At 32.8% G+C, this 25,424-nt stretch overlaps 2 protein-coding genes across 2 annotated transcripts; both read left to right on the forward strand.

The window, feature by feature from the left end:
* Positions 1–3,528: 3,528 nt before the first annotated feature.
* LOC121267359 (WRKY transcription factor 71-like) lies at positions 3,529–5,324 on the forward strand. Its single transcript, XM_041171224.1, has 3 exons — positions 3,529–4,156; positions 4,253–4,399; positions 4,772–5,324. Exons 1-3 carry the CDS (start codon positions 3,699–3,701, stop codon positions 5,166–5,168), a joined length of 1,002 nt encoding a protein of 333 aa, XP_041027158.1. The 5' UTR covers positions 3,529–3,698; the 3' UTR covers positions 5,169–5,324.
* Positions 5,325–14,290: 8,966 nt separating this feature from the next.
* Positions 14,291–22,691, forward strand: LOC121267360 (protein REDUCED WALL ACETYLATION 4-like). Its single transcript, XM_041171226.1, has 17 exons — positions 14,291–14,488; positions 14,621–14,679; positions 16,266–16,357; positions 17,667–17,804; positions 17,887–17,943; positions 18,019–18,091; positions 18,694–18,852; positions 19,238–19,387; positions 19,492–19,747; positions 20,232–20,347; positions 20,435–20,521; positions 20,632–20,720; positions 20,848–20,910; positions 21,056–21,112; positions 21,685–21,781; positions 21,889–22,047; positions 22,240–22,691. Exons 2-16 carry the CDS (start codon positions 14,647–14,649, stop codon positions 22,045–22,047), a joined length of 1,626 nt encoding a protein of 541 aa, XP_041027160.1. The 5' UTR covers positions 14,291–14,488; positions 14,621–14,646; the 3' UTR covers positions 22,240–22,691.
* The last annotated feature ends 2,733 nt before the right edge of the window (positions 22,692–25,424 follow it).

Here is a 25,424-nt window from a genome sequence, read left to right on the forward strand (position 1 = left end):
GCTGGCCTTGTGGTCGTGCTCATGAATATTGGACTGCGTTGGTCAATATCAGTGGGGTCACCACCAATAAACTGAGTTAATTTTTTAGAAAAAACAAAATACATTTGTTATATTTTTCTTTTTTAAGCGTTGAAAATAAACAGTACATTAACAGTAAATAAAAAATAGATTATTTTGTATAAATCTTGTATCTATATTTACGCGTATGTCAATATTCTCCGATACAATTGGTTATAATAGATTTAAATTTTATAGAAAAAACAAATAGAAGAGGAAGATCCTTAATTTTTTCAAAAATAATATGCGCTTGGCCGGACAATTTTTCACGGTACCCATGTGTACAAGTGCTCTAAAATTTTGGAGGGTCATGATGGCTTTCACAATCCCCCTTTAACTCCATACACATTTTTCATGTCAAAAGGTACTACTCATCTTAACAATGGTGCAAATATATTTGAAATAACATTTGATATAAAATAGGAAAAGGAAAATTCTATACACCATATTATTATCTCACTTTTATCTCACTAAGTATGATATGATATATTTATTATTATTAAATGATCATTTATTACGTATTTCTTTATAATCATCTAATAATGATGAATGTGTCATATATCATTTAGTATGATAAAAATAAGATGAGAATATGGTATATAACATTATTCGTAGAAAAATAAAGGCTTGAGAGTGTCTGACATGGCCATGTTTGCCGGTCTAATATTGCCGGTGGCCATGGGTTTAGGACACGTGTAATCCTCTCCCCAAAAGACCCAAAATTGTCGCTAGACAAAAAGGCAACCAGGCAACCGCCGTGACTGACTGCACCGCCGAGAAATTGCCGTAGTCTACGCCGATTTATACTCAGTACCCATGCAATTTCTTTTGCTTGGCTCCTTGTAATATTTGTATATATATCATGCTTTTACTTGTTCCTTAGATAGCCACGTGTGCTTTGACCTTTCCAAACCATATAAATATATATATATATATATGTATATGTATATATGTACGTGCATTTTCAAAAAACATGTTAAATCATCGAGTTCGTTTTCCCAAGGTTTGTTGTAATAGTGATGAGTCCGGACGAGTTTGATATGGCCTCGTTCCGGTTGTTGACTTCGGGATTTTGTCTAAATTTTAAGATTTATATAATTCGAAGAGACATAAACAATACGAAAAATGATTTATATAATCTTAAAATAAGAAAGTTTTGCACATTTTGTTAAATGAGTAATTTTATATATAACTGTGAAGTGTATAAACGCGTCGCGTAATAGTTTTGAAAAAGAGTAGGATCCATTATTAAAAAATTAATTTTTTTATGCCGATCCTATATTTTATTTATTTTTTTCAAAGCGATTACGCAGTGGTTATACGATTCAGGGTTGCAAATATATATATATTTTTTTAATATAACGAGTGACATAATTTTATTTTATTGGAGGTAAAGTTTAGGAAAATAGGTAACTAATTAATTAAAATGGTACGATATAATATAATAATCTGAATACAGTTTTTTGTTTAATAAAAGAACTTATTAGTTTTTTTTTTTTAACAATATGAATATATATATATATATATTTATATATAAACCAATCATTCATCCAACTATTCACATAATTATTTGGTTAAATGACTAATTTCTTTTAATAGTACTATGTTAAAATTAACAGCTAATTTCTTCCCCTTTTTTTTCTTCAGCAAACCGATGACCAATTAGAAGAGTGTTTCCCTTTTCAATTAAAAACATTGTCACGCCTGATTAAAATTATTAATTGGGTTTATTTTCTTAACCATGCATTCATGATTTTAGGTTAATTTTTTCTATTAATTATGTGATGAAGAAAGAATATCATTTTTACTAATTATTCGCATGCAAATTAAAGTCATATAACGTGTTAGGAGATTATATATTTAAATTAATAAAAAGCCCAACACTAAAACATGAATTATTATTTATACTTGATGATATATATATATATAATTAATTATAACCATATGACCAAATCTAAATGGCCTAACTCGATCAAATTAATGAGTCAAATGCGTCGACTCAAGGTGAAAGTTGATTATTGACAAGGTAAAACAGCATCCCAATGAGAGTCCTGGCCACTAGCTTTCTTAGCACGCCTCATGTATACATTGTCAACAAAACAACTCTCTGCATACCGAAATTGATCATGCATCAAGTCTTTTACGGTACCATATCAAATTACGCAAATTTAAAAATTACTTCTTTCTGTATATAAAAATTAAAATATTGAATTAAATCGAAGAATAAAATAGACGTCAAAGGAGACATTTGTCTACAAATTTCGATAATCACTCTGATCATAATCTCTAAGATTTTGCCAATTCCGGCCTTGAGCTCTCCATAATGGTCTATTCTGCGTTTAGATGTTGAACTGAGTTGAGATGATAAAATATTGTTAGAATTTTATTTTTTAATATTATTATTATTATTTTAGAATTTGAAAAAATTGAATTGTTTATTATATTTTATATTGAAATTTAAAAAAATTATGATAATGAGTTGAGATAAATTTAAAGCTGGAGTTGAGCATCCAAACGTATTATGTTAGGGTATAGCCTTGAAATTTTGGAGCATACTCCTAAAGTTTCATCACGATCATCTCAATTATTGTATTGTAGGTCTCCTCGTATATCGATAACCCTTAGAAATTTGTTGGCCCGAGACCAAAGAATCAACTGAGTTTTGTATATAAAATTAATGAGTTTTAGAATCTCGGGGAGAGTGATCAGGCCAAACCATTAATTTAAATTGAAAGGAGAGAATCTTAATCATTACATTAAAGGAATATTGTCTTATATATCCTCTTTTATTTATTTATTACTAAAAACTAAAAAATTAAAAAAAAAAAACTTTTGTATTTGTTGTAGAACTTTGTTTGGATACAAAAGTTCACTAATTTAATTTATAATTGAGCAGATAATTGTGACGAATATTCGGCGTAGTAAAAATTGCTAAGAAATATCAAATCCGGCGCTTTTAGGGGTTATTGCAATTTTTGGCGCTAAGTCTTTTTCTTGTAGTGATATTAAGATTATATCAAATCATCTGTGAATAGTAGTGAAATCATTTATAAATAATAGTGAATCTTTTATGAATAGTAATGAACTGTTTGTAAATAGTAGTGAAGTAATATGGGAAGGTCGACTGTGAACAATTGTGTTTCCAAACACAGCCTAAGAAAAAAAATTAAGAGTTATTTTGTTGTCAAGTCGGTGTGTAGAGCACACCATATATCCACGTCATTTAAATAGTAAAATTTAATTTGTAAAATTTAATTTTTTAAAATCTATATTTTAAATTAGTCACGTAAATAATATATATATATATATATATATATATATATATATAGTATAAATAACTTAGAATAAGGGTATTGAAAAACTAAATAAGACTAACGTTTCATCTGAAAGTCACTTTTTGGACTTGTGACGTGGAGGGTGTTTTGTCAACCTCCTTTTTAAAGTGATGTTATAGCATATAAGTCCTATTCAAACCTAGACTCCTTCTGCTCTTTTCTGCTATATATAAAACTCCTAATCACATTACCAGAGATATAAAGTGTATAGATTGGAGAAATACTAGTCATAGAACGAAAGGACCTTAAAAGCAGCTTCCTGTCAAAGCTTCCTTTTTCCTAATTCTTCTTCCTCGATCCTCCTCCATGTCTGATGAACCTAAAGACCTTTTCTACCATTACCTATTTCAAGATAATCAGCATCTTGAAAGTGGGACTGGCAGCTCATACAATGAAAAGCCTCCTTACAATAATTATTCACAAGGATTTGATGATGATCCTTCTAATTACATCATGAGCAGCTTCAATGATCAGTGTTTGCAACGACCTGTGGTTTATAATTCAATGGCAAGCGCTTTTGGTTTGTCACGGCCACCTTCATCATCCCAAGTATTTGTTTCAGTTGAAAGCAATCCGAAGCCAAGGGAAGTTGGAGATTTAGGTGGTGGCCGCAGTGGTGATGTTCTTGTGACTGCAAACTCTTCGATCTCTTCCTCTTCAACTGAGGCTGGTGCTGGTGCTGAAGAAGATTCAGATCACAAGAGTAGCAAAGATAGGCAACCAAAAGAATCGGAAGATATTGGAGGGGAAAGCTCTAAGAAAGTGTAAGTTTGAATATTCTTGGTGTGTAAATCAATGGCAAATTTGTTTTTTTTTTTTTAGGATGGTGCAAGCAATATTAATGGGAGTTAAATCAACAGGCCGAGCAAAGCAAAGAAGAAGGGAGAGAAAAAGCAAAGGGAGCCACGGTTCGCTTTCATGACCAAGAGTGAGGTTGATCATCTGGAAGATGGATATAGATGGAGAAAATATGGACAGAAGGCTGTCAAGAACAGCCCTTATCCAAGGTAAGTTATCATTTTCTTGCACCCAAAAGCAAATTAATTTGCATATCTGCTTGGCTTTTTACATTAATTCCTTATATATGTTGGCTCCTTTCCAAACTACATGGGATCAAAAGAACAGATCCGAAACCTGAAGTTTTACTGCAATATATATGTTGTTTGACCATATTAATTAGTTTGATCAATATTCCTTTAATTCCCATCTGCATGCATGTGGATCTTTTGTTTCCATATAATTAAAGAAACCCTAAAGTGTTCTGAAACCTAAAGAAGCATTAAATAGATATATGCTGTAATAATCTGATATTGTCTTGGGTCTCGAAGAAAATCAACTTGATCGATCTGAGAACTGAAATGGTTAATTTCCAAAAGCAGGAGCTATTACAGGTGTACAACTCAAAAGTGCACGGTAAAGAAACGAGTTGAGAGGTCATGTCAAGATCCAACCGTTGTGATCACGACATATGAAGGTCAGCACAACCACCCAATTCCCGCAACGCTTAGAGGAAGTAGTACTGCGGCTGCAGCAATTTTCTCACCTTACTGCATGTTCACACAGCCGACAGCAGCAGCAAGACCAGTACCAACCTTTCCTCAACACTATTTTGCGGCTCATGCTCAGATCATGCCTGCTCAAACAATGAATAGCCAGCAGCATCATGAGCAAAATCCACCTAATAACCCTCATCTTGATCATCAACTTCCCGACTACGGATTATTACAAGACATAATTCCCTCGATGTTCCTTAAACAATATAATTATGAGCAATGAATTAGCTGATCATGTTTCTTGATCCTTTCTCGATCGATTGGTTTCTCTCGTTGACAAACAATTTCTAGATACGTAACTATATATGTTTTTCTCCGGTACTTCTTGTTGTTCCCGAGAAGGCGGCCACTACTTTCACACACGCTAGCTAGCTTAGTTTAGAAGTAACGTTGAAATATCTTTAGATTATTTAAGTTATTAGGCCACGTTTGGTTACACAGTTAGATAAAATGAGATGAGATATTTTGTTAAAAATTGAATACAATATTATTATAATATAATTTTTAATACTATTATTGTTTTAGAATTTTAAAAAATTGAATTTTTATTATATTTTGTACGGAAGTTTAAGAAAGTTGTAACGATGAGATGAGATGAGTTTTAAAATTAAATTTTCTTGAATTGCCTCTCTGGGAAATGCATGGAATTAAGATGATCATGAGGTTTGGTACGTACGTTGTGTGTAGTTTAGTGATTTTAAACATCAAAAAGGAAAAAACGAAAAAGAAAAAAAGAGAGACATGTACGACACATTCAGTGTAATCTGAACTTTTATAAGAACTACGTACTATATATATATATATCTAGCTAGCTATACGGTGTATGTATAATCCTTTCGTGATTTTCAAGTAGGAGAGATTATTCTTCCTCCGTTTTCCTTTGATTTGATCCTCCGTTTAGGTTTTCTTTGCTTTTGAGGTTGTGTTTGGATGTTGAATTGAATTAAATTGAGTTAAGATGATAAAATATTGTTAGAATATTATTTTTTAATATTATTATTATTTTGAAATTTGAAAAAGTTAAATTGTTTATTATATTTTGTATTGAAATTTGAAAAAATTGTAATGATAAGTTGAGATGATTTTAACTTCCAAACGTACCATTTTCAGAATATCGACCTTTGATTCGATTCTCCAATTGCATTAAGAATTAAACGCATGAAAATGTAAGAATTATGTACCCTTTTACTCTTACTGTTGAATCTTTCAAATGAATTAAAAAGGCAGAGCATGTTATTCACCAAAAAAGGGAGATCAAAGCAACGATCTATATATGTGCCAAAACCAAAAGGTTCAAAAATAAAAAAGCATACATGCATGAAAGATGATCAGCTCCAAGTTCTCTCTCTCTCTCTCTATATATATATATATATGGTCAATCGATATTTCTGTCTCCAAAAGCAGTCAATTTCAATCTGGGTCCGGGGGACCCAAATAACATGCAAATTTCTACGGTCTCCGGCCATAAATCAACGTCCAGGAAGTTCCTTACCAAGTAATCTGGACATCCGTACGGAGGGTGATTCGAAAAAAAGAAAAAAGAGGTAGAAAAAATCCTAACCCCACCCATTAATACATTCAGTACTTGTCATATTTTAATTTTCTTCATATAAGACCAGTACCTCTCATGATAATTTATAACATGAGGAAGAAATACGAACACGATTGAGTACTTGTCGGGCCGGGACATGAGGTCATGGCCAGTTAATAGTGTTATAAGAAATACTCATCAGAATACAGCTTCTTCCATTTTGCCCTAATTTGTTCTAATCTCTCTCTCAAATATTTTAATTCTCTTTAATCCCGATATTTAGATCGTGGAATACGTGAGTGTATCATGTTGTTCTGGTATGAGTGCATGTTGTGTCCTGATATTTACCACATAGCATACCCCACCACTGAAGAAGATTATAACATCAGATCATCATCAAAGATATCTGTAGAACATTAATCGCTTGAAGTAATTAAACACTTCCAATATTGTCCACTCTGATCTATAATTTCTAACAAATAGTACCTAAAAGCTAGAAAATTAAAAGTAAGGTTGACATATGTGGAGACTGGAGGGTGATCTTGTGGAGGGGAAAAACTAATTCAAATTAATTTAAAATCGATTTTATTAGTTAATTAAATTATCTTATATTTTAAGTGGTTTGAGTATGCGCAGTCTATTTAGACTTATATATTAATATAATAAGTTGATTTTTGTGGTAATTAAAAACAGGAGAGGTAATTAGAAAGCCAATAGAATTAATGAGTAGGGCTGACATTAATACATAATATTGTTGTATCGGATTTCGGTCTTGTCAAGTTCAGTACTTGTGTCGTATATATACGAGTTAATCTTAACTTGATCCGGCCATTTAATCCAATGAGTTATAAGATCCATCAACTCTAACAATTACTAGCTTTAATTGAAACTCATATATATATATATATATATATAGAGAGAGAGAGAGAGAGAGAGAGAGAGAGAGAGAGAGAGAGGGTTGTTCAACTCATGTCAAATAGTTGTATAGGGAGTCAATCTTAATTCAATTCTTTTAATTAAACGAGTCAGATCCCTTAATCCTATTTATGAATTTCGTGCCATGCAATATCCATGATGAACCGTATGTTGTGATGTATTTGTTTTGCTCATAGTACAGCTTATTCAAACGAGATTTTAGATTTCTTGGACCTTTCAAATCATTTAGTCAATTTATAAATTAAAAATAAATATTTATGATAAATTATTTACTATAAAAATCAACAAATAAAACAATTTTCTTATAATGAATATTAAATTACATGAATATTTAAATTACAATGATATTCTTTCTCGCGGGAATGTCAAGATCTGTTATACTGGTTGGCATCGATCGAGGTGTTTTACTATGCTTCACGTAATTACTTGACCCAAGAAATAGTTATGGGTCCTTTTATTGGAAAAGTGCTTAATTATTATAATATATACAAGTACTGTTAATGCTTTTGCTGTATTTTTCTTATGTCTTAAAGAAAAAATCTATTCATCATCCCAATATATTCGCATCATCCTATAATGTGATATTAGATGATAGATTCACAAGTGAAATGTAATAAAAAAATTTCAATCACCTAATGTCACATCATAGGATGATGAGTAGCATTATTTATGATCAAAAGCTGGCCAAACCCCATGCAGTAGTACTAGTACTTCTCCAAAATATTCCTGAGAAAATCATATCATGCAAAAATTATCAGGTTTATAATTTAATTCATTAATAATTAAGACAAAGGCTTGATGATTATAAAACATGATCTTCTTAGTACGTAATTCTTAGGTGGTACTGCACATCAATTAATTTGTTGGGTTTTCTCATCTTGATCATGTCACGAGATGCTTAATTTCTGAAAGTATATGCATGCAGCTAGCTAGCTTTGGTACCTCCGTACCTGTGTGCTTGTGCATTGATCGAGTTGCATGCAGACAAAGCAATTGAACTGATGATCACTTTCTTTGAAAAAAAGAAAAAACCAAAAAGGTCGGTCCTGATGATCACCATATATTAGCATTTATACGCGATGAGATAGGGACCGATCGACTTGAGTTAGTCATAGCATAACGACCCTAATCCCGTTATGGATATATATAGTCGGACTATATAATTAGTCGATGGATAGAGATGGCAAACGAGTCTCATGATCTTCGAGCATCATGCCCATGATGAAGATTCAAATTCAAGACTTTTATTCCATCGACCATCAAGCAACTCAAGAAGAAGTACTCGATCATGATCATGATCTCTTACTACCAACACGTACATAGATCCTCGATCTGGGGAAACGACATCAAAGACCTAATTCAGCTGATCTAGTATTCTCTCGCCCTTTCATTAAAAAGAAAAAAGAAAAATTGAAAATCCTACGTACCCACGATCGAGGACATGCATTTCACCAACGAAAATTACTAGTCATGGAGATATATAGCGTCTTTACTCTCTATATATATGTAAAATCTGAATTAAAGCATGCATGCAAGTAATCATTCAATTTCTCATGATTTGAAAATATATCATTTATGTTTTATCAGACGTAGAAAATATTATACATAAGCTGATTTTGTGACAGATTAGATATATCCTATCATGACTTTAAATATAAAATAACAAGATGGTCCTTAATGTTCAAGATCACCTAATTAATTTTTCTTGGAAAACATATGTATTTCTAATTTTGAATAAAAAGTAAGAAATAAACGTTTGGATATTTTAAAAAATGAAAATAAAACCCATAATTTGGGTACATAGTAATTCTACACATAAGTCTTAACAAGCTAGGGAAGAAGGACTCAATGATCATCATGTGAAACCCGTGATTGTTTGGTTCCTTATAAATTAGTAATGGTACATGTATGTGTATGTGTATGTGTGTGTATATATGTTAAATTTATTAAGGCCAGAATAAGAGAAAGTGTCACTCTCGGCCCGCTGAAGTGGTCCAAGACTAGATGAGGCACTTCGGAGCCCACAATGGCGCCGGTCCGAAGAAGTAGTACAGTGCCCTTACGTACATCAATAGCAGTGAATAGAAAAAAGATACAAGAAGTCTAAATAGAGATGGAGACACAATTTACGTGGTTTAGCAGAAGGCCTATGTCTACAGGTAGTTTGGAGGGCAAATCCATTATAATATGATTATTTTACAGTCTTTTATGGTATCTTATTTCTCTCTATACAATGGAGGTTAGAGACATTTTTTTCTAGAGAAGATTCTATCTGTAGAGCTCTCGTCGTGGGGTTGAAGATGACCTCTCTTCTGCCCCCCGCGTAGCCATCTAGAAGTCCTTTTTATTCTAGCCCCTGTCAGTAGTAGATGAGAAAGTCAACTTTATTCCACTCCTCCTTGCGTGTCTTGACTTGTTTTCCTTTATTTCTCATTTTTCTCTCTTTTTTGTCGTCTTCCCTCTTTTCTCTCTTACACTTCATTTTCTTTGTCCACTCCTTGTCTTTTTCCTCTTGCCTTTTAGGCCAGGGGGATTTTAACCCCTAACAAATGCCCTTGATTCTTGAGGCCAGCTTGCTCAACAAAAAGGTCTTTAGAATCTTCAAGTTAAATTGCGACGAAAATAGCCTGCATAAGACTATAGAAAAATAAATTCCGAGAGAAGGTCCCCGATTTTCTTTTTTGTTTGTGTTAAGTGATGAAGATTTCCATGCGCAGAACTCGACTTGTAGAGCTAAGCAGGATGATGTACTTGATCGCATTGGATGCAAGCGCGAAACTCAGTTTGGACGGGAGATGTTTCACGTATACAAGTCTCGTTCAGATCCTTTGTAAAAAAGTAGACTCCACCTAGGGCTGAGCAAATATTCGAAAATTCGACTTCGCTTCGACTCTGACTCCTACTTTTCCCTTTGATTCCGACTCCGGCTCCGAATCCAACTGTGATATTGTATATGTGTTATAAAAAATGTATTTATTTATATATTTATCATGTATACTAGTATACTTATATAGTTATATAACTATAACTTATATACTTAAATTCAATAATATACTAGTATGAGCTAATTATTATAAAATAATATACTTATACACTATAATATAAATAGACTAATGACAGTTTAGTATATGTAAACATTATAGTACTACTACAATACATAATCAAGTATAGAAATAAGTTAGACACTAGTATTTAAATAAGCCTAGTATAATAAATTAATAATATATAATACTAATTTACTAAAGTATAATAACATATAATTAGATACTAGAAAGTCTAGTATATAATTGAGTTAGAAATAAGTTAGATATTAGTATAATAACATGTAATTAGACACTAAAAATAATATGTAATACTATAGTATAGTATAATAACATGTAATTAGACACTATAGTATATGTCTAGTATAAAAATAATTTAGATATTAGTATAGAAGTAAATTAACAGTGAATGATTTAGTTTTAATTTTTAATTTTTCAAAAAATTGATATTTGAAAGCTCACAAAAGATTCTTTTTTAAATGGTCTCAATATAAAGTTAAAAAAGAAGAATCTCAAAGCTAAAAGTCCAAATTCGACTCTGCTCTAAAAAGTCAGAGTTGAATTGGAGGCTATGCAAGTTGGAGTTGGAGTCGGAGTTGGATTTAGGAAAATCCGACTCCAACTAAGTCGGTGTTCATCCCTCCACCATGAAAAAAGTGTAACATATATATATATATATACACACATAAAAATATACATACACCATGTCATTTTCATCAGCATTTAGGCTGACTAGTCTTGAGCTTTAGGTTCATGTATCAAACTGTCATAACGAAATCATGCATATCGATCCTCTGATAATTGCCTAAAAAAAAAAAAAAAAACTGATGAAGTTTAGCAGTTGCACGTCCTGATCAATACAAAGCAAGCTGCAATCATGTGGGGTTACATTGATTTATAAGTGGGTTTCTTCATATGCACTTCTGCAAGTTTAAGTTTGGTGGTACCCCTCATTACTGTTAAATCTTTAGATCTAGCTAGGACTTTAGGTAGAACAACAGCTTTTAATATATATATATATATATATATATCGTAGAAAGCAAGTCAGATTAATGCTATATATGCTTAATAATTACTATCATAATTCTAATAAAGTACTCTTACCATCCATGGCTTGCCCACAAAGGTTTTTGAATAGAGGAGGGAGTGTTAGGACACCCTTTCTTTGCATGACCAAACTTAACCCACAAAATGTTTTTGTGCATGGGGCCATAATTTGGATCATTTAGGGTCTGATTGGAAATACAACTGTTTTTAGATATTATCAGACTATTTTATTATTATTTTATTACTATTTCACTATTATTTACAAATCATCTTAAATACTTTTTATCCAAACGGTGCCTTATAATCTTGTGGTAAGAAATTATTACCAACAAAAACTATTATTTGACTGATCAACTCTAACCGGCCTCTATGCTCTTTAAACTATTACAAACTATTACGAGCTAATTCTCTTCCCACAGCCAGGCCATTTTCTTTCCCTCCCATAAATCATTATACTCCTTATATATCCATCGATATTCAATATCCAACTGAAAGTAGCACCATGACCAAAAGCTAGGATTGTAAATGAACCAGTCTGTTCGATAGCCCGCTCGGTATTCGCTCAGTTAAACTCGAATAGAACTCGACTCGTGAAAAAAAAAAGCTCATTCGTGAAAGTAGATATTTGCTCGAATTGTAAATGACACATACCCGACAAAACTCGACTCAACTCTGCTAAGGCTCGTTACGGCTCGTTCGTTTATGCTCGAGTCAACTCATTAGCTTGACTTGATTAAAACTCATTCATATATTGATAAATATATACATACACCTATGTATATACACACACACACACACATATATATATATGTAGTAACTAATAATATAAACATACCACTTTTATAATTAAATATATAATATGTAATTTAATTACTTATGCCTATATAGTGAATGTAATTCATAAGTATATTTTATAATTTGTATAATAATTAATAGATAAAATCTAATAATTTCATATACTAGTATGTGAGAACCATATATTACTAGTATATGAAATAGATATATGCTATCATATTAAGTGTATGTATTAATAATATATGTAAGCATATAATATATTGTTATTTAGGATAAATATCAACTAGTTAGATATTAATTATTTATAAATTTGTTAAAATTTTATAATCAATAGAGGTTCTACTTGTTAGTTGTATAAATTCAATATTAGATTATTTATTTTATTATTTATTAAATCTTATTCAAAAAATAAAAAAATACACAGTTCGAACTCGAGCTCGGCTCAACTCGAATTTGTTTGTGGCACGAGCTTGAGCTTGAGCTCGAGTTGAGCGTTTAACTTATCGAGCTGAGCTCAAACGAAGAATAAAAAAAATCTCGAGCTCGAATATTTTGAGTCAAGTTGAGCTCGGTAAGCCAAAGACCGGTTTGGCTCGGCTCGGTTTGATTATAGCCCTACCAAAAGCCAAAAGATAGGCATGCTTGTGATTTTTTCATGCCGTCTTGTCTTCGGACCACCTTAAAGTACACTACATGCACTACATGACTGCATGGAGGTTTATATCAACATTAATTATATTAGAAATAATTTTTACAATCATGGAGTGCGTAGCATTACTCTATGACTATATGTAACAATATTATATATATATATATATATACACACCAAAACAACATATCATTATGTAGTGCCTATTTTCCTAATTATATCAATACCCGAATAACTATTTCAATCTTGTCCTTTTTGTCTTAGCTGAAAAATATGAATCCAAATCCAATTTATTGAATTCATTCCCTTTTTTATTTTGTCTATTTGCACCACCTCCATTGTAATAAAATTTTTGTTGGGATTACCTGCTCCATTCTCTTGTATTCTTCATTTTATTTTAATGCAATTATTGATTAAAAAAAAAAAAACTCTTGTTGAGATAATTTATTATCAGAATCTACCCCACCCCACTTTTTTCTTAGATAAACTACACAAACACTTCTATTTTAATTTATTTATGATCAAATATTCATTAAAGTAAGACAAAAAATTCAAGTAGACGAGACAACAAAAATTAATAATATTTACTGTCACAAGTGTCGCGTATTTTTTTAAAAGGAAAAGTAAATATAAAATTAATATTAATAAATTAATACTTTATAAATAATATTAGATATAATGATAAATTGTGTAAATGTTGTAAACTCTTTTTAAAAATAAAAAATAAAATTTATTATTAAAAATTTAATTTAATTTTTTTAAAATTATTATGCAAGACTTATGTACTCATTCTAAAATGTAAATTCTATTCATCATCTCAACTTTCATTATTTTTTATCATTTCATGATGTGGCATTAGATGATAGGTTTACAAATAAAATATAATAAATAATTTCTAGTCATCTAATATTATATCATAAAATGATGAAAATTAGAATGATGAGTGAGAATACCTGAAAAGTGTTGAGAATGTTTGTGAATAGTAATGAAAAATTAATAATAAAATATTAAATAGTAGTAAGAAATAAGTAAAAAATAATAAATAGTAAAAAAATAAATAAATAATAATAATAAGAGTACTTGAGATACTCTTCCAAACAAAGCTGTAAAAATTTAAGCTGAATACTTAGGTATCGTTTGAATTCGAATATGAGTTTAGATGGGTTGTGAATAGTAATGAGATGAGTTATGAATAGTAATAAGATTTGTGAGTTAAAGTTAATGAATAATAATAAATAATAATGAGATGAGTTGAAATGAATTGAAATGAATTGAGATGACTTGCGAATACAAACTAGTCTTAGTCAAGTGAGGAGTGACTGATTGAGAACAAAAGCACAACCACGACTCAACCCACCGCAACAGCTATCAACCGCTATGAACAGATCCAGATAGTGAGAGGGACTCACCCTCCGACATTTTCTCCATTCTTTAAGCGAAGGATTTCTCCTCCTCCTCCTCCTCCTTCTTCTACACCTCCTGCTCGCTCCTCTTGCATTTGGATCTCTCTCTCTCTCTCTCTCTCTCTTCCATCTCTAGCTAGGGTACTTCTCCGCTCCATCTGCCATTCGAATTTCACAATTCTGCTTTTTATTATGTATTTTTGGTTGCCATATGGTTACAACGACTGCAATGGTATCCATTGACGTGGTTAATTTTTCTTGGGGTTTTTGCAGTTTCCAACCGTTTTGCGGGACCGGAAATGGTGGTTTCCGAGCCACTTACGCCCGGTCAGGTGAGGTTTTGTGCATGCTTTTGTGTCATATTCTCAATTTTCTGCTCATTTTTGGGTGGATGTTGAGAACATTAGACAGACATGGTTGAATTGAATGGTGAATTGGTAGTTGATATTATTGGTTAATAATGTGGTTCGGGCTGAAGTCTGTTTGTACCTCGTGAATTTTGTCGAACATGCAAGTCTTTTTCTTTTGTAACATTTTCTTGGAAATTTGAGAGCGCACTTGATCTGACGACGAATCCATTCATCATGTAATGTGTATATTATTATTTTTAAATTTACCAGTATGTTAGTGTTTTTGTGTCTCTTAGCATGTGCAAGTTTTTGTTTAGATTGTTTATTTGCTTCCTCTAAATTCATGCCTTTGGTTCTACGTGGAAAATTGTTTCTTCTGATGCATTTATTGCAAACTCCAAATTAATATTCATGTTTTTATTTATCTACGAATGGATCCATTCATGGTTCATTTTATCCACTGTCAATTGGTATTTACTTATTCAGCTCATATAGGGTGCTTGTTAACTTGGTGGCTTGTATTTGTGAGAGAGAAAAGTTACTGCCTTATCTCATTAATAGTTTGTTCAGCCTAAATATTATTTGAGCAATTCCAGCTAGTGACGAAATTGCGTTCAATGATGGTAAATTGCTTAAATGGAAACTGCAATAAGAGCTAGTAGCAATTTGGCCCTAAATAATTTGAATTGTCTCTTTCATGTGACAATGAGCTATATTGAAATCCTTTGAACTTGCTTGAGGCACCTTCCTCAAATTTGCTACACTCCTTGGATTCGTGTGTATTGTTTTTCAAGATTTGCTACCAATTTTGTTGAGATGTGTCCACAATACAGCTTCTTGCGACCACTTTAAAACAAGCCTGCTTGGTGTGATGTTTAATATTTAAGACTTGAGTGTGCCTTCCTTTTTTTAGATTGGGACTGGGTGTCTGGAAACAGTGCCCTGAGAGTGTGCCTTCCTTAATAGCAATTGGTTTTAGGTAGAGTGGCAGCTCACGGTCTGAAAATTAGTATCAGAGTTAGAAGTCATTGATTCAAGTCTCAGGAGCATCATCATAAGAGAGGGATTGTTGGATGTCCACAATAATGCTCTTTGCGACCCCTCTAAAAATAGACTTGTGGGCGTGAGATTGAATTCTGTAAAAGACTTGAGTGCATCTTCCCCAATCCCAATTGGTTTTAGGATGCCATATTGCTTCTTCCCCAATCCCAATTCTGTAAGAGACTTCACTGCTCGGCAAATGTGCATGTCATATTGCTTCTTGTGTTTGTTTTTCTTACCCTTCCATATTAATTTGGAATTCTCCCAACGATTACATTTTGATGCTAGCCCAATATGAAAATCTGGTACTCATTATTGGCAGCTCAAAATTTTGCCATTGTTTTCCTAATCAACATCTATTCCATTAGAACAAGTTTTTTTTTTTTTTTTTCCTTTGCATGTCATTTTCAGAATTTATTGAGGGACTATGTCCTCTTTCTTGTTCTGTTTGCCTGTCTCTGTTTAGTTATTTTCTCCTTTGATAAAACTTTTCCCATTATTAATGGATATTCCTTAATATTTTCTAGGTGTCCTTTTTGCTTGGAATAGTACAAATTTTTGTCGCATGGCTATACTCAGAGTTCCTTGAATATAGGAAATCTTCTCATCCTCCCAAAGTGTAAGTTTCTTCTCTCAACATGGGGGGCTACAGATTTTATGGATTGGGATTATTTGAATCTTTGGTGGTTTCGATTGGCTTCCAGATACTTTGTATGTTACATATTTTAACCAATACTGAATTTCAATCTGCTTCCCTTCCTTTACTTGTCCATAATTGTATACTTGGATTATGATACTATGGTTGGTGGCTATACCAAACCCTCTTCTCTTTTAGAATGGTTGAAGGAGTCAAGCAGCTGCCTTGGAATAGGGTGAGAAATTTAGAATTGTTTCCTTGCTAGTTTTCTTGCTCTATTGAGCAAAACTGCCTGTTCAAGATAAAGTGCAAGAAGAAGAGGCATCATCTTAGATTGAAGATTCTATTTTTTGGTTGGCTAGCAGATCACTGACTTAAAAATTTGCTAATATTTCCTCTGATTTATGCTAATTGTTTATCCCATATGATCACGTTTTGATGCCAATGTAATGTAAAAATCTCCACTTTAAAACACTAAACAAAAAGTAAGCTTCTGATTGTGCATAGAAAAAGAATTTTGAAGGTATAAAAACCTCTCTTAATGAGTCTCATCTAGAATTGGGGAAACTCAATCCCTTCCTACCAGTTTATGTTCCTTTAGCATCATTTTTCTTGGCACCCAAGCAGAAAGAAACCACCTTTAACCCCAAAGCTGAAAAGTGGGACAAACCAATTGTGAGGAAAAGAAACTGAAACCCATGTTTCCTATTCCTATATTCCTTGAAAAAATAATCCAAAAACAGAACGTGGTTAAGAAACAGTATCAGGGAGTACATTGATTAAGGGACGGTGCTGTGGCAACACTAGATGAAATCCAGACGGCAATGCATCACATTGACAGAAAGAGTGGGGGCCCATATTGGGGCTATGGTGGTCCAAATAATTTGTGGAATACAACAAAGGGTAGGATCATTTATAAGTACTGCTATTATCTTTTGGCCATTAAAAGGCATTGAGAGAGAGAGGGAGGGAGGGGGGGTGGGGTGGGGGAGAGAGAGAGAACTAACAGATCCTACTAATTTTATTCTTTATACCATGTTTCTCAATTTAAAAGGGTTTGATCTCCATTTGATGCTGCAATTTCTTAAGTTTTATTGAAATTGGTTTTCTAATATTTAATTTAGTGCTTAATTAAATTTTTCACTTTTCTCCTTCAGGCACAGATCCTAAGTCTCATCTCCTGTTTGATATATTTTCAAAATTTAGGAGACTGTTATTCGTGAAATTGAGAGGAAGAAATAATGTTACTTTAGATAGAATATTCTCTGATGATAAGTTTTATGGGTTGCAGTCATTCAGACATTAATATGGTTGAATTGGGAAAGGAGACAATCAAAGAAGATGATCGGACTACTTTGCTGGAAGGAGGTCTCATAAGATCTGCATCTGCAAAGTCTCATAGTTTATCAATAAAAACGAATCTAATTAGGTCACTTACTATGTTTCATCCTTATGGAGTTTCATTTTTTATTGTCTCAAATGTTCTTACCTTCTGCTCTTCATGTTTGTAGGTTCCTGACCATGGATGACTCCTTTTTGCTAGAAAATAGAGCAACTTTAAGAGCAATGTAAGTCACAATCTTTTTTATTGAGATACAAAACTTAGCCTTCTCTCTTTCTTATATCACATTACACTCACATAGGTCTGAATTGGGCGCAATTCTGCTGTATTTCTACATATGTGATCGTACAAATTTACTGGGAGAATCTACAAAGGTGCTTTTGTCTTGCTTTGACTATGTTTCCTTAGTCCCATCCATGATTCTGTTTAGGATAGTTTTTATCCTCAGATGCTACCCCAAGATATTATGATGCATAATTATCTCCACAAGGCGCTTTTTTTCCTATATAATTCTGGACACTTGTTCTTTTGTTCATGAGTATAGTACTGCTTCATTCCAGTCAATCTACATGTTATGACAACTTACTTTTTGATGACATGAATTTTCATTTGGTAAAACATTAGATAATAGTATAACATTAACTTTTTAGGAAAATCACACTTTACAGTCTTTAACCCCTCAAACTACCATTCTTTTTGCAATATGACTACAAAACTACCAAAGTTGTGATTTAGCCCCCTATTTTGAAAATAAGTGATGTGACACGATCTGTAAGATTTGATCTTAAAGAAGGGCTAAATTACACAGAATGGTAGTTTGGAGAGTAAAGTTGTTCAAAGGGGTTGATTGAAATTTTTCCTAATTTTTTCTTTTTTTGTTTACTGTATGCTTAAAATTCAGATAATGATACACACCATTGGCTGGAATATATTACTAACAATTTTGATAATCTTTGTCAATTCTTTCCTTGGGCAGAAATACAATCGTGATCTTTTCCTCTTTCTCTACATTCTCCTTATCATAGTTTCAGCAATGACTTCTTTGAAGAAGCATAATGATGTGTCAGCATTCTCTGGAAAATCCTTACTTTACCTCAATCGGCATCAAACTGAGGAATGGAAAGGATGGATGCAGGCAAGTAGTCTTCAAAACTCACGACTTGTGATTATTAGTAATGTTTAACTTTCACTTAAGAAAATAAATCTAAGTGCTTTCATTCTTTTGTAGTATGTGTTCTTGCATTACTTGTGTTCCTACGTCTGCAAAACTGCTTTATTTACCTTTGATTATATTCGTTTTTTCTAACATCGTAAAACCTTCTCACCTGTGATCTATTTTATTTCATTCCAGCCATGCATTATGGTTTGGATAATAAAAGCTACTGCGAAATTGTGAAACTATTTGGTTTTGGTTTTTCTTTTATTGGAATGTTAAGGTTTTGATAATGCGACAACCTTTTGGGATTGACATCAGTTTAATGTCCGAAGTGGCATCTACATTTCTTTTTATGTTTTTGCAGGTCTTATTTCTAATGTACCATTATTTTGCTGCAACGGAGATATACAATGCAATACGTATGTTTATTGCTGCATATGTTTGGATGACGGGATTTGGCAACTTTTCCTATTATTACATTAGAAAGGATTTTAGCATTGCACGCTTTGCTCAGGTAATAGACCGTATAAACATCTAACTCAAACAACCATTGACAGCTTTATTTTCTTTGTATGTTTTTAATCTAAGATCTTCTAAGTCGTCGTTTATAATATGCAGATGATGTGGCGGCTAAATTTCTTTGTAGCATTTTGTTGCATTGTTCTGAACAATGACTATATGCTGTACTACATCTGTCCAATGCACACGCTTTTCACATTAATGGTGTATGGAACCCTTGGTATTTTTAACAAGTACAATGAGATACGCTCAGTGATGGCTGTGAAGATTCTTGGATGCTTTCTTGTGGTTATCTTGATTTGGGAAATTCCTGGAGTTTTTTACATATTCTGGCGTCCACTAGCCTTCATTTTAGGTTAGTAACCAATTTTGTGCTGCCTTTTGTCCTTTATTTTTTACTTGCTCCTACATCAATACTAATCTGAAATTTAGCGAGTCATTTCATAGCTCAGCTAGTCAGCAGCTTCTTTAGTTTAGTTCTTTATGTGAACTTTGCCGAAGTTGGAGAGCACCCAACTCTTACTTGGATTTAAAGCTTTAGTTTGTGGGCTTCAGGTTTGGGAGCGATTTGATTAGAGTGATCTAGTCGGTTTGCTTATCAGTGTTATCACCCTTGAACTTTGATCGTTCACCACCTTTTCCTCTTAATGCGAATTTATTTATGGACTCATATTCCGTGTAATAATACTGGTGAAGACATTTTGTATGGATTTAATATGATAAATTGAATTTTGTTAAGCTTACTCCATTGGCAAAAGTTCAAGGTATTTTTTAGAATAAATATATGATTATGTGTATGCCTACTGGCTTCATATGGGTGACATTACTTTTAATGACAGGGTATACAGATCCTGCAAAACCAGTTCTCCCTCGTCTGCATGAATGGCATTTCAGATCTGGACTTGATCGGTATATATGGATCAATGGAATGATATATGCATATTATCACCCCAATGTAATTTCTTGAATGTCTGATCATCTGGTATTTCTTGCTTTCTTGGTGTGCCAACCACTAAAAGTTTCAAATACGTGAACATGCTAGGTTGAGAAATGGATGGAGAAATTGGAGGAATGTGAGATCAAAAGGAGAATCTCCATCAAAGCAAGCATTGTTGCAGTTTCTTTATTTGTGAGTTGCCTGATTTTGTGACCACAGTATACTTATTATCTGTTTACACATTATTGTTTATCTATTTTGGGTTTCTTGTTGTCTTTATTTCATTTTAATTTATTTTCCAGGTTGGTTACTTGTGGTATGAATGTATTTATAAGCTGGACAAGGTTACATACAACAAATACCATCCCTACACATCGTGGATTCCCATAACGTGAGTATTGATTAGTTACTTTATTTTTCCTATTCTAATGTTACTTTCCCATATAGAATGTGCAATCAAGTAACTCTTTCTTGTTCATCTTCCAGCATCTTACCATTTGCCTTCTTTGTGATATCAGAGTTTATATTTGCTTGCGAAATTTCACTCAGCAGTTTCGGAGTTTCTCATTGACTCTTTTTGCGTATGTTCTCTTATCTGTACAATTGAACCATTTAATACTTGAACCACCCCCTTTACAGGAATATTGAATGGCTTTTTGTATATGAACTTAAGTGTATTCTGCTACCGTATTTTGAGGTTTTTGTTGTTCCACTTGGTATTATTAGGTGGCTGGGCAAGATTACTTTGGAGACCTATATTTCTCAGTTCCATATCTGGTTGAGGTTTGTAAATTTATGCATTTCATTTATATTTCACCAATTTGCCAAGTGCTACGTTATACTAACATTATAATAAATCTGTGGTTATTTATTTTGAAAGCATCTTTATTGAGTTGATCCGCCTACACGTCTTGCTTTTACTGGTTAGATGATGCCATTTTTTAAGTCTAGATGTATGCTGTATTATATAAGTCCGTAATTTCATGTAACCATTATTGGGAGTAAATTAATACCATGAATTCAAAAAAATTTCCTTATTTTTACTTTTTGGATGTGGTAATTAAGCTTTCTTCTTAAAACTTCCAAGAAGTACTTGAAAATTTCATTTTTAATTATATAAATTAATATAAAAGCAAACGTCATGTCCCTTCCCAAGTCTAAATAAAAAGAAGGGGGGAGAATCTAAGGCCATGAGCACAAGTTGATATCTTTTCCTTGTCTCACTTCTTCTGGCATTACCAGGGAAAAGTCCTAAAAACTCACAAACATGCAAATGCACGGATAAAGAAATTGACAAGAGACAAAATGCTGACTCAACTCAGTTGTGTTTCTAACTTCCCTATATGCATCTGCAGATCAAGCGTGCCTAATGGACAGCCTAAGTGGCTTCTTTCTCTTGTCCCAGAATATCCCTTGCTTAACTTCATGCTCACTACTGCCATTTATGTCCTTGTAAGCATATTTCTTCTTGACCCTTTAATTCTTCATATGCCACTAGTACTAACAAATGACCCACTTTTGTTGCATTTTTTTGCTGCGCTCTGGACTTGCTTATGCAGGTATCTCTTCGGATTTTTGAATTAACTAATACACTGAAGACAGTTTTCATACCCACAAAAGACAACCAGCGGCTGCTATATAATTTTCTTGCTGGAGCTGCCATTTTCCTGTCGTTGTATTTCATCTCATTCATTCTTCTACAGATCCCTCATGTATAGGTAAACCTCTTCATGGCACTTAATTGTTTTTAGAGAGAAATCTCATACTTGGGATTTGTGAAGGGCTTTTATCATAATTGTGGGTAGAAGATTCTGGTACCTAATATACACAAATTTTTTTAGAGGATCGCCGAGCTCATTTTAATTCTCTTACCCGCATACAATGATCAATAATTGAAAGTACTCTTACAGGCCTGACAAATCAAGACTTAGATAGAGCTACATAGATATTTCCAAACCATAGAACTGGGAATTAAATAAGGGGACTTTGGAAGATGCTGGTTGCAAGTCTAGCTGCCAAAGCAAATTTTGCAATGGGCTCAAGAGCCCTGATTGCTGTTATCAGAGCTGAAAGTAGAAGTTGATATGCATTGCAGCGCGTGTCAAGAGTGCAGGAAATGACAGGAAATATTCTTTCTTTCTTTCTTTCTTTTTGCCTTTCTGTAATATTTGTAATTGCCGCATATAAATTCATTCTCGATCTTGTTCAATCATCGAAGAAAATGTAGTTTCCTGTGGCATATAATTACATGTCTAGCATCAAAGAAATGCAAGATATAATACTAATGAACTTTGATTGTCTTGGAGCATATACGAACTTGGTGTATTCAAATAGGAAATATTTTTCCGAAAAAAAATTTTCTCATCAGCCACTAAATTTTCGTCTTATATATACACTTTCTCGGAAAACTTCCTCCCTTGACCTTAGCTCCGGCCTATGTTGTTGCATGCATGAACTCCCTGTGCACAATTATTTCAGAAACGATATTCCCTGTTACCACGATGAACAAGGGAATCATAAGATGGGTATTAATCGAAGTTCGACAAGATGAGTGTATGTATGTATTGAAGCATGCAATGGAAAAAGCGAATGAGTAGATGTTGAGGGAAAATATGCACGGTCCCATTGTAGAAGCCAAGGATTCTATTGGTTCTGAAGGTCTTGGTCATGTTGGCTTCAAAGGAGTAGGCCTAGGTCTCAGATGTGCCTCTAGATAGTTTGGAGCTTGGATTTTAAGGCGCTTGTAAAAGAGAGCCGCTTTGAACAGGACGCGGTACAAAAGGTACCGGAGATCGACAGAGAGATAACCACACCGGCCGATGGAGATCGACAGAGAGTGACTTTGATGTCCTTGAGAGAGCGACGGGCTTGAGGACAGAGATAGAGCTTTGATATTGGATTCATAAAAGTCATATTCAAAATTTGATGAAAAGTACATGTTTTTCATAAATTCAAAATCTCCATATCCATAATCCCATATTGAATTAGTCATTGGATTCATCAAAATAATAATATAATATTATTTTTTTAATAATAATATTTTGATTTTTTTTCAAATTTTACAATTACATTTATCATATGTACATTAATAATTTAATTTGATACTTAATTATTATTTTCTAACTAATTTTTTTCTCAACCTAATTACTCACATCATATTTCTGTGGCCTTATCATCTATTACTTGTTTACTATAATTATTGCTTGTCAGTTTCAATGACTCATTCCATCACTATATGACAAGTACTTGTTTACCTGTATTGGTATCTACACACGAAAAATTTAAAGACGGTTGTAAACCGGAATAAAAAACACATTTGGATAGTGAACAGTAACACTTCAAATATAAAAGAAAATAATATTTTAATGTAGCTCAAAGTTTTTAATTTATCTTTTGTCTAATCTAATTCAGCTGTGTTTGAAAAAAATAAGTTATATTTTACATTTGATTAGTCTTTTAATAAAGCCAATTGCCAATGCTCTAGAAAGGGAAGGGAAGATGTAAAAAGATTTTAATCACTTGTATTTCGGTATAAGGTAAAAATAATAGAAAGATGACGTGTCCTCCTCCCATTAGGGGTGTGAAATTCAACTTCGCACCACAGTTTTCCCAAATAGAAATCGGGCCCAAACGAAACACATCGATGGTACATTTTACCAAACATTGAATTTTTGAAGGGACCAAAAAGCCTTGGATTTGCAGCAAAAGTCTAGGCAGTTTGTTGCTTTACACTTTCAATGCAATCTTGAGCATATCATTGATAATAAAAATTAGTGCCCCATTAGTTAGCAGGTTACCAAAAGTTGAAGCAGAATGCTAAAAGGAAAACACTATGGCCACACAAGATATCCACCGAAATTCTTTATCGAAATTTTTTTAAATTTTATTTTTTTACTTAATAATTAAATAAGTGTTTTTAAATGAATATGTGATTTTTTTTTTTAAAAAAAATATTTAAATAGTTTAAAAAAATAGTGAAAGAAAAGATAAAAAAATATAAAAAAAAAAAAAAGAAAAGAAAATTTGTAGTGTTCGATAAAAGATTTCGGTAGAAAATCTTATGTCGACAGCAACGTCCTGAATGGTGAAAATAGGCCTTTTAGTTTTGGTCAATCTCACCCACTACATACAGTACTAGTGATGACAGCCACTGATGTTTTGAAATTCTTGCTCTATTCAAAGTGTGAACAGAAACTTAAAATAATAAAAGTGCAGACAATGAGAAATCAAGCTCCTGATAATCAGGCTTAGCTGCTCCAACTTGGTAGTCTTTTTTTTTTTTTTTCCCCTCTTCGTTACCCTTTTGACCTCTTTTCATGTATTTCTCGTTCTAGTGGTAATATTAGTTTCTTGGCCACAAACAAAAAGAGAGTGAGGGTGTAGGAATTTTGTGTGAAAGATGAGAATGACCTCATTGCTTTCCTTGTAGGATTCACACTCTAATCATCCACAAACAATGAACATCTTTGCAAGAATGAAACTCTAAAATATCATGCCACCATCTCAATCAATGAAAGAAACCAGCACCTCAGTTTGTCAGGAATTGGGTGCAAGTAGCCGGAAAATTATATCCCCTAGAGTCCACAATTCAACTATAACGATCTTCTTAGACCCACAATTCAACTATAGCTGTCCTCAATTATATATGTGTATGCGCGCGCGTCTATCATGTATATGAGGACAGCTGCTAAAAAACAAGCAGGTGACCTCATCCCCTCAAATAATTTGTAGCCTTATGATTTAGGTGTCACTCCAGACCCCTTGGAAAATTGGTTGAGAGACATGGCAAAGAAGGATAAGCAACCCAATAGTACATCATTGTGCTATTAAATGGTGGTAATTAACTAGTTGTTCATCACAAAACATATGAATTTAATTACACAATATTTCATCTTAACAACATATACACTACATTATTTTACAAGGAAATTGACATGGCCGGCTGCATTGAGTTGAGTGGGGTAATTGTAAAAGCTTCACAGAATTTTTAAATAATTTAGAATATGACATCTTTTCAAGATTAATTTAGAACATCCCAATCCCTTTCAAAACAGTCAAAAGACAAGAAATGATAGAAATAATATAAGAAAATGTT

Source organism: Juglans microcarpa x Juglans regia, chromosome 5S, assembly GCF_004785595.1.
Source record: "Juglans microcarpa x Juglans regia isolate MS1-56 chromosome 5S, Jm3101_v1.0, whole genome shotgun sequence".
Lineage (NCBI taxonomy): Eukaryota > Viridiplantae > Streptophyta > Magnoliopsida > Fagales > Juglandaceae > Juglans > Juglans microcarpa x Juglans regia.